Source organism: Helobdella robusta, assembly GCF_000326865.2.
Source record: "Helobdella robusta unplaced genomic scaffold HELROscaffold_78, whole genome shotgun sequence".
Classification (NCBI taxonomy): Eukaryota; Metazoa; Annelida; class Clitellata; order Rhynchobdellida; family Glossiphoniidae; genus Helobdella; species Helobdella robusta.
In genome coordinates this window covers 254,220-265,237 of record NW_008705446.1, presented here as the reverse complement: position 1 = coordinate 265,237, position 11,018 = coordinate 254,220, and the positions used below count along the sequence as shown (strand labels likewise).

Below are 11,018 nucleotides of genomic sequence, written 5' to 3'. Positions count from 1 at the left end.
GATGTTGTTGATGAGTAATTTTTGAATAGTGGAGGTATTTCATGATGTTGTTGACGTTTTTGACGATGATCTTTTAGTTTTTTGTTTCGTGATTCAATTTGGCGAGTGTTATAAGTAGGTCGTTTATGTGGGTGAAGTTTTAAAGAATTAAAATTTTGTTGTTGTTGTTGTTGTTGATGATGTAGTTGTTGTTTATGTTTTTGGTGTTGACGTTGCTCTTGTTGATGTTGTTGTTGTTGATTTTGTTGACGATGCTGCTTACGTTGTTGTTGTTGATGTTGTTGTTGATGTTGTTGATGTTGTTGTTGATGTTGTTGACGTTGTTGTTTACGTTGTTGTTGACGTTGTTGTTTACGTTGTTGTTGATGTTGTTGTTGGTGTTTTAAAGGTAGTTTCGGGAATCGTTGTTGCCATTTATTTTGATGCATTCTTTGTTGCGGCTGGCGCGATGAACGTTTCGTTCGTCGACTCAAACTGGAAATTTCAAACATCCCAACTGGTTCACTGAATAAATTTCTCTCTTCCTTACTTGAATGAACCCTACCACTTCGGTCTGCAGAGTTGGAGAGTTTGTTAACGTCGGAGATCATTTGATGGATGCCTTCATTCATCAGACCATCCGTCAAATTATTTACTTCAACGTCCGAGTAAGGAATATTTTTCTGAGACTCTGCTGCCCTTTTTGATTTATTGCTACTTTTATCTTTATTATTATTATTATTATTATTATTATTGTTGTTGTTGTTGTTGTTGTTGTTATTCTGTATATTATAAACTGGATTGGATGTTTTGTTTTTCCCACTACTTCCGTTCCTCTCAATGACGTCAATGTGTCCGGATATTTCAGGAGTCGTGCTACTTACTTGGCCGCCGCCATTCTCACCGACGTGAACACCTTCCTTCAGGCTGAAGTTGTCATCTTTTGGGCTGACGTATGAGCGATCATTATGAATATTTTTATTATTCGTGTAATTATCATTCTCGACCTCCTGGTCATCAATCACTTCCGTGTCGTCATGGAAGCCAGCAAGTTGTTGCTGACGACTGACCACCAGTGCTACGTGTGTGAAGTTATCTCTCTGCCCGTTCAGTTGCATACCCGCAGTTGAATAGCCCTCTCGATAGCTGGCCGATATAGCTACTGACGTCACGTTACCCTGTGACGTCATGTTACTCTGTGACGTCATAATATTTTGCGTTGAAGTTATGTTTTGGAACATTATTTTCTTTTCGAAGAACTCTGGAGTTGTGATGATGGCGGCGGTGATGCAAACGACGATGATGATGTGCTTGGCTTGCCGGGCCGTGCACCAGATCTGTTCGAAAGCGTTGTTTGCTGTTGATGCTTTTGTTGTTATTGTTGTTATTTCTATTATTGTTGTTGCAGTTGTGCTAACAATGTTGTTGTGTTGATGTTGATGTTATTGTGTTGTAGTTGCTGTGTAATTGTACTTTAGTTGTTGTGTTTTAAATAATTTATTTGCTACTGCTGATGTTTGCTTGTTGTTGCGTGCATGTTATTTGTCGTTGAATAGTTGCCTATATCGATTTAATGCTGCTTAGTGACACATTTCTTTTGTTAAAAAATTTTTATTTCAGTTTATGTAATGTTCATGTTAATTTTTTAAAACAAAAAACTATTTTAAAGTTGTTATTTCTTTGTTGGTGTGTTGTGCTGAGTTGAATTTGTTGTTGAATTTTGCAACTGAAAGGTTGCATTCGCTTATCCAACAACACACTTTTGTGCGCTATTAATTGAAAATTTTTAAAATTTTCTTTGACGATCGTTTTTGTAGCATTTTTTAAAATTGTTTGAAATTCACGACATGGTAAAGAAAAAAAAGAATAGAAAAAGGATTTAAATGTGAAGATTGCGAGTTGTCAGCGGCCATTGTTTGAATTAATGAAACTTTCTATTACACGATAAGAATCAAGTGTTTCTTAATTAAAGATATAAAAGTTCTTGAAATAAAAGTAGGTGATAAAAACCTGCTAGAAGTTTGTTTTTTTAAGTGCTTAAATCCTATACACAAAATTGTTTTTTATCCGCTTTGGTGTCATGTTAAATTCTTAACATACAGTGAATCATTACATGTTTTTTATTTGGGTCTTTATATGGATGTCAAAAATTAACTCGACTATTCTATTCATGTTGCAGATCAATCAAACTGTTTCTTTCTATCACATCCATTTCCTCAAAATTTCAAGCAATGTTCTGATGTTTCAGGATGAATTACGCGGTTCTTTCTCACCCCTGACACTTAAAAGTTGCGCACCCGTCTTTTAAAAGTTAAGAAGAAAGTGAAGTAATGTGCCAAATAATTATTAAATCTTAAGATGCTATCACCAAACAAGATTTTATTAAGTTCGAAAAAAGATTTCATAATAATTCATAGCGTTATTATTTTCCTTATATCTTATAATATTTATAGTTTTTCGTACGACGGAACAACAATGTTTATTCTTAAATAGATTTTTAAACTTCTTGTTTTTTCTGGAGATTCTCCATGATAGGCACCCATAAATTGATGCAACCATTGACAGTGACTCGTTATTAAATTTGTTAATATGAAATGAAAAATAATTAAGAACAAATTATGAAAAAGAATTTATGTTTTTCTGTGACAATTTTCAATAACCTTCATCCAGCCAAAAAATTTATTGCAATAAAATATATTTAAACCGATTTCAAATTTTCAAAAGTTTTAAGCATTACGGAGTTTGAGCACAAAGTAAATTTTTCTCAATAACTTTTTCTACAAAATGTTGAGTAAAACTTAGAAATGGCTACAAACTAAAAATTGGCTCATCAATCAAAAACTAATATTCTCCAGTGTATCCAGATTGCGATCTTTGTATGATCACAGTTTAACCATTTTTCGAGCATTTGATGGTTATCCATACAGTGATGGATATCACAAATTCAAAGTAAAATTTGTTGTCTATATAGATTTCATAAATAAATTTTATATAAACATTCTACAAAGTCAAATTTCAAGTTATCGCTTTCAAGTTGATGATAAATTAAAAACGACAACAAATATTTTTGTTCTGACTTTCATTCTTTCAATGATGTCATCAGATGGATGCTTCTCAACAAATGAATTCCAGGTTACGTAGCTAATGCTCCAACAAAAAGCAGCCGACACAAACTTCTACAAACATTCACTTGAATCAATTGGCAATTTAAAACTTATTTCATGACATGCTCAACTCGAAAATAAATTTTCGTAAAAATTGTTCCAAAGAAATTTATAACATGTCAATTTTAATGCAAAATATTTTGATTCAATTTTTCAAACAGCTACAAATTTCTCTAAATTTGCAAACCGCGAACTGGATAAAAATATCTCGACATTGAGGTGCAGGCTGTTTTTGAGGAAAAAAATGATTGCCAATCAACCGCTTGAAAATGTGTATGATTAATTTCGTATCATTTTTTACGAAGTAATTATAGATCAAGTAATTAATACTTTAAAACAGATACCGAGCACGGTGGTTTTTACGCTAATTTATCTTTTTAAAATTTAAAAATTTTTGCAGAAATTTTGATAAGAATGCCTAGTGAGACAATGCAACACATTTGAATAATTTTCTCAATAAAAATTGATGATACTGTAACAAAAGAACAGCTACTGAATCACAGACAAATAAGACGGACGTTCATTGTGCAAATAAATAAGTTTTAAGCTGATTTCGAAATTGTAAATTGGTAGGTTAGGGTCACTTAAGTAAGGAGGCAAACCACTTCAGATAACCAGGCCAAAAACCGCAAAGTTGCGGGAATCCGTCGCTAACTTTGTAGTCGGGATATAAAATAAATTGCCCTCGGTTGATCGGAAGGAATATTTTGAAAAATGAGATTTGTATGATTCCAGTCTATCAATGAGATAGGGAGGTGCTGCATTATTGATACACTTAAACATCAAACTGTCAACTTGAAGGAAACACGTTTCTCAACCCAAAACCAGTGCAACCTATTCAAAATAGGCGTAACATGATCGAACCACGAACCACCCAAAACCAGCTTGGCCGCACGATTCTGTTTTGACTGAAGCTTTGAAAAAGACTTTTTGGTGACACCATAAAGAAGACTATTGTAATAGTCCAATCTGGGAAAAACGAAAGAGGAAACCAAACTTTGAACAACAGACGTGTTTAGTGATTTTCTGACATTGCAAACAATTTTTTTCGGTATTTCTATACTCGGTGTTTAAATTTATACGTTGTGTATGTGCCCAGATGTTCAATATATATATATATATATATATATATATATATATATATGTATATATATATATGTATATATATATATATATATATACTGTGTCTCTATTCTACTTTGTTGATTCCTTGTTTGTTCAAAGTGAATACTTAACGCTCATTTAATTAGTTTTACAATCTTCAACTTCGTCCAACATAACACTTTTAAGTGTTTTCATTATCGATGATTACTCTGTTTCTGAATTTATTGGTAGGAAGTATTTCAATTGCCCGTTGTTAAATATTTATTATTATACTTATTTACTTATAAAAATATTTACAAATTGCTTTAAATCAGCACTTACCTTTTATCATGAATATAGCGTTAAAGAACCTGCTAATCTTTTGTATGGTTATGTAAATTATCCTCCGAGAAGTTGTTTAGGAATAAATTTGAATAAAAAAGCAACGAATAAATAAATAAATGAAAAATGCCATTGCTTGCACTGAACACTAAAAGTTGTTGAAATGAATTTTTACAAGTTTCCTCAACTTGGCTAATGGTAGTCGAGATGTTCGCAATTCCTTAAGCAAATTATTCCAAAAAACCGACCGAATCAGCTACTGCAAACTCGATATAAGCCATTTTGAGGTTGCGACATCTTACAAACAGTATATCTAAACTGTTTATGAGACGGTATGAATGAAACTTGAACACACTTATCTGCCAAGTATTTTGGAGTTGAACCATTTAAACTTATAAAAACCATAACACCTAGCATGAAACTGATTCGCTTCTTAACAAGCAACCTATTTAAATTTTTAAAATTGGGGATACATGAATAAATTTAATTTTTCAATATATCGCTTTATCATCCTAGTTTTGTATGATATGGTGTTTAAGTTACAGTTTGTTAGCTATACCGTACAAAGTCAATAACCTAATCTGGAGCTGATGGATATTTCAGTTAGTAACGTGATTGTTGCTTATTTTTATCAACAGCCGCCGTAACTTGACACAAATGACAAAGTTGAAACACACACTATTTAATTGTTGAATTTACCATACGTGTGTTCATCAAAACACATAAGTTAGTAACTTCCTCATAAAAACTTAAATCAGTCATGCAGTTGTTTACTAAAAACGTCTCAACTACAGACATCTGTAACCAAGTACCAGCCAACATAGACTGAGTCTTTTCAAGATTAGTTATTTTTAACTTAGACGAAGATTGACATCGTTCAGGATTTCCCAAACAGCAGTTTGACAGTTTTTCTATGTCCAAAAAAATCACTTGGTACCTACCGGTGGTGTATCTAGGGAGAAGGAACGGGTAGAGTAAAAATTGTTTCTATTGATAGTCAGTAAAACTTGGTTTTTAGACAGGAAAACAACTGTTTTAAAGAAAAACCGACTAAATACCTTAATTTTTGAGTCCCCGTTGAATTACCAAAAATGGCTAATTGACTTTCAATCCTACCGCACCACCAATTACACATTACAATTACACAGGCTAGGAATTACACATTTTTCAGAATTTTTCATCCAGTTTACGCCATCTAGATCCGCCACTGGTATGTACATAATATTAATAAATAACATAAAATGATATAAACGCTATGAACGATGACTCTCTGATTGTAATCTTATTTGTTCTTCGGCGATGGCAGCTAAATTAGCAGTGGGGTTGTTCCGCTTAAAACAGTTTGAATTACTGCAGGGTAATATATCATGAAAATTATTCTTGCTGTATGCATGAATGAATGAAGATATGTCACACATACAAAAATATTATTTGTTTTTTGAAGGAAAAACGCCTTTTTTAAACATTTTGCAACGTTTCGTTTGCTATCTACCCGCATTCTGTTTCTGTATTAATACTCGATATAAGCCATTTTGAAAGATAAATAGATAATTTAAAAGACTCAAGGCATAATTTTCATAGCATTCATTATTTAACCAGCAGTTCTCAGTATGATAGTTTTTTAACTCAATATTTTTTCAGTTCGGTTCAAGTCACGGTGCAAGAAAATGTCTAAACAATTGTGACTGTCATTTTGAACTCTCGTTTGGTTATCAAAGTTTTTTTGTCCACAAATTTTGCAGTGACAGAAACAAATAATAATTCGAAGGGGCCACTGGAGAATATGGTGAGTGTGGCATTACATCCCATCCATGCGCTAAATTTTATAGTAACTGTTTAAACGCCACACAGAATTTTTATAGCAGAAACATACTAACACAATCATCATGCCTCAAAATGTGCGATGTACAGTCAATGCTGACCACCCGCCATTCGCCAAGAAAAACATTTTGTTTCTTCGGATCAGCTGCTGATTGATGGATATGTTGGAGGGAGCCAACTCATTTCACTTCAAATATGAACATCCTCTCACTTCCAACAGCGTTTCAAATGTGCTTAACACGGAAGTCCAGTATTGATCAAAACCATAAATGCATTTATTTATCTCTGAGTGTAGATTCGTTATCACGTGAATGTTCTGAGTTAGCAGGATTTTATGATTTTGTGGATTTCAGCGACTACTTACAAAATTTAATTGAAAAAATGCAATAAAAAATAAATATTTTATTCCACCGGTTTGAGTTTAAAAATAAAAGACCAGAATCGAAACATGGTATATTGAAGAAGTTTGAAGAAGTTTCACATTTAAATGCATTATTAAATGTTGTTTTGAAGGAAGTTTTTTACAGAATAATTATTAACTCAAAAAATAACAAAACATCCACCACAACCAAAGAGATGTTTGCGCTGGCATGCAGGTGTACAGAACATGAAGAAAATGTTTCTCATTGTTTGTGCACTTGCATTTCTAAATTAATTTTCAGAGGGGATGTACGAGTTTGATGAACTGCGACGTTGATTAGTTTTTTTGATTGCACGGAAACGAGTGGCACACGCATGAAAAAATATTTTTCATTTGTAGAAGTTAAAAAAAAAATCATGTCTTTTCGGTCATTAACATTGGGGAGAGAGGAGATAGTCTCAGCAATGTTATATATATATATATATATATATATATATATATATGTATATATATATATATATATATATATATATATATATATATATATATAATATATACGCTCAGCATATATATTATATATATATATATATATAAAACATAGACACATACATAAACATATATACATTCAAAATTAGGTTATGAAAATCCGACTCAAATCCGAAATCTGGTCAAAGTGTGTGGGTAAGTTTATGTGTGTTTGTGTGATTTTATGTGAGCGTGTACACAACACACATAAAATTTTCCTTTCCTTTCATCAAGATAATTAAGAGAGCTCCGTCCCATTATGAAACCATGCCCTGTGACTCCACTACATTTCTATCCGTGTCAACACTTGCAACAAATTTTTAAGTACGCATATCTATGAATAATTATAGGTACAATTAAATGAAAAATAAAAACTAAGTAATTTGTTCTGATGTTATAAAAGGTTCCAATATGTATTATACGATGCAGGGGGTTGAAGTTGTAAACAGACTCAAGTGTCAGTGTGTGTGTGTGTGTGTGTGTGTGGTGTGTGTGTGTGTCAGCTGTCGATCGAGCTCGTTTCCGAGCGTGATGTAGCGCTATATTTTTTGAAATGCAATAATGTGAGAGGTCGTTTTCATGTTGGATAATTAGAGGAATGTTGGTTTTGGGCAGTATGATGGTTTAGTGGGCGGTCGCGTGATGACCGAACAGTTAAAGCACCTGGTCCTAGTTCGAGGTGCTTGCAGTGACCAGGTTCGAACATGGCAAGAGGATTCCGTTTATCACATATTTTTTGTTTAACGCGTCGTTTAGCACGTGTATTGTTGGTTTATTTAAACTTTATAAGAGGGTATTACACCTTAAACCCATTTTTTAAAATTTTAATGTGATGTTGTAATGTCGTGCTGATGCAATGATCCTGGTTGCATATGATTGATGCATTCGAAGGCATGCACCTCCATCTACAACTCTATATCACTGCCCAATGATGGCATATTTTATAATTGTTCACGTTGGAGTAATATTAGAGGTGTCGGAAGCAGAGTTGCAGTGACTGGTTTCAAATGCAAAACGTTTGTCGATGATATATTTGTCGTTGATGTCTATCTTATTTATTTATTTCTTATTTAATTGCACCTTTGATTCATTGGAACGAGCACGTATAAAATGTGAGGCAGATGCTTATTATGACTGGGAGAAGGAATTGTGAAAACATTGGAACGATCTGTAAGCAACTTCAGTAACAGAAACTTCTTCAAAGTACTTGCACCTGCTGTTGCTGCTGCTGTTGTGTCAGTGAACATGGGATGCTCCGTAATGATTGTCTACTTTTATAAACAATATTTGCTCCTCGACTCTCCAGCCATCATATCTCATTCTAAGATTGTTTTATATAGTGTTTATTTGAAAACTACAATGTATCTTTATTCATCTATTTCTTTCCATCTTTATGTTTGCATTATGAATGACGTTTCTAAGTTTGATTATGAGTCTAAAAATAATTTTCAAACCTTTGCACGAAGAATAATTTCAAAATCAAAAGTTTTTATAAAACATTTAACCAGACGCACACAAACAATTAGTTTTATTTACAGTTTGTTTGAGTGTCAATATATACAGATTTGATAGTTTAAACGTAATCAATAAATATTCAAAATTTTGTAAGTAAAAATTCCTCAAATGAATATACAAAATTTGAATATAAAGTAGATGTTGTAGATGTTACCTTCTAAATAATTTGCTTTCTTACATCATGACACTAAATAAAAATATTATTTGCGTAATTGGTAAAAATTTGAAGTGAACAGTCTCGTTTGGTCAAAAAGTTTAACAAATGGAAAAAAGATGATAAAATGTTTGCTTGGTTGGAATTTTTTTACAATTTTTTTTTTCTATCAAAAACTACGTAAATGCAAATAAGATTACAGTAATACAGATGACTTAAGGTGAGGAAGAACAAACAAATGCCTTTTCTGTTGTTTCCGTCGAGAAAATAATTCAGTTTTTTGTGACTATTGGTCATTCAAAAATAAAATTTAGAATTGTTCTAATATATTGGATAGGTAGATTTAGATAGGGTTAATAGTAAGATTTAGATAGATTTGATAAATTAGGTAGATTTGATAGATAAGTTTGATAGATAGATTTAGATAGATTTGATAGATTAGATAGGTTTGATAGATAGATTTAAATAGGTTTGATAGACAGATTTAGAAAGGTTTGATAGAAAGATTCAAAAAGGTTTGATAGATAGATTTTGAAAAATTTGATAGATCGCCGTGCCCAGAGATACATGGTTGAAGTTTCATAAATGTTGCAATGCTGGAATCACGAGAATATTCATAAATCTCTGAGGTCTAATGTCATACAACCATGTTGTATGTTCAAAATTTAGAAAAAAATGGAAATAGTTTTGCATTTTAAAGAAATAAGAAGTGAAATGTGAACATAGTAGAAGGATGATTCTTGCATTGCTATTCATCCTCGTTGAAGTCGTCATTCAAGCTCGTCATTGTTGTTGGTAGGCTGCTAACTGAGAAGATCATGTCCATATATTTACTAAAAAATGAAGCATATGACTATAAAAAATATTGCCATCGAGAAAAATTAGGAATTAACTTTCCAACAATATAAACTAAATTACTCTAAACACTATAAATGCTAAAAAAAATTCACAATCGTTCGGCCAAATAGACAGCATGCATTGAATGAAGTTGGATGCAGAAGTATGCAAGCACGGTATGCTAATGCACGCTAGCCAAGGTTTCTATAATTTTCCAAAAAAAATTAAAAAAATTCATCCAAGTTTTTTCCAAAAAACATTGAAACAAAAATGAACGCAACAATTAATTTGTTTTTCGATTGACACTTGTAGTGCAAGAAAAATTGACTTTATCAATTGGTTTGTCGAGACTGTTTTCAATTGCCATTATAATGTATTGTTATAACCGTGCTACCGAACGCACTAGATTCTAGCGTATTCTAGAATGTTCTAGTGACTGGAACGTTCTAGAGTATGCTGGAATCGGACCATCGGGAAGAATCTAGAAACGACGCTTGCGAAGAGTATATAAGCGCACGTCGCAAGATATTTGTGATTAGTGATATTTGTGATTAGTGATATTTGTGATTAGTGATATTTGTGATTAGTGATATTTGTGATTAGTGATATTCGTGATTAGTGATATTCGTGATTAGTGATATTTGTGATTAGTGATATTCGTGATTAGTGATATTCGTGATTAGTGATATTTGTGATTAGTGATATTCGTGATTAGTGATATTTGTGATTAGTGATATTCGTGATTAGTGAAATTCGTGATTTTGTGAATAGCGATTCGGTGAATTATTTAAAGCGATATTTGATTTGTTTGTTGACGTTGTCATAGCGATAGATTTTGAAAGATTTAAAAGTTAATTGTTGCGTTAGTGCGAATTTACTGGAAATAAACGATTAGTTGATTTCTTCTGTAAATAAAGTTTAATAACTGTTTGGAGTATTTTATTCAATCGAAGATTTGAACCCGTCGCATCGTAAACCGGTTACGACAGCGAGTATTATAACATTGGTGTCAGAAGTGGGATCTTCGACCAGCGAATTGCTACTCGTAGAAAAAGAACACGATGTCAAAACTGTGTGGGTTGAACGTAGTTCAACTACGAGAAGAACTACAGAAACGAAGCCTTGTCACAAGTGGCAACAAAGAAGTACTAGTTGCACGTCTGAGAGAAGCTCTCATTGACGAAGGTAAGAACCCAGACGAATTCAAGTTTGATGGTGCTGACGAAGACAATGAAAT

At 32.6% G+C, this 11,018-nt stretch overlaps 2 protein-coding genes across 2 annotated transcripts in view; one reads left to right on the top strand and one right to left on the bottom strand.

Annotated features, from left to right (window-relative positions):
- The window catches only part of HELRODRAFT_181976 (hypothetical protein), a gene marked incomplete at both ends in the record, with an annotated part of 3,285 nt that extends 1,393 nt beyond the window's left edge, over positions 1-1,892 (bottom strand). Inside the window, 2 exons of the mRNA XM_009031746.1 lie at positions 540-1,316; positions 1,827-1,892. Coding sequence (XP_009029994.1) covers positions 540-1,316; positions 1,827-1,892 — 843 coding nt within the window. The remainder of the gene's footprint in view (positions 1-539; positions 1,317-1,826) is intronic.
- Positions 1,893-10,842: 8,950 nt separating this feature from the next.
- On the top strand, positions 10,843-10,992 carry HELRODRAFT_90231 (hypothetical protein; the record flags this gene model as incomplete). The annotated part of the gene is made up of 1 exon (XM_009031717.1): positions 10,843-10,992. A coding segment is annotated over one exon (150 nt), but the record flags the coding sequence as incomplete, so codon positions are not given.
- Positions 10,993-11,018: the final 26 nt, after the last annotated feature.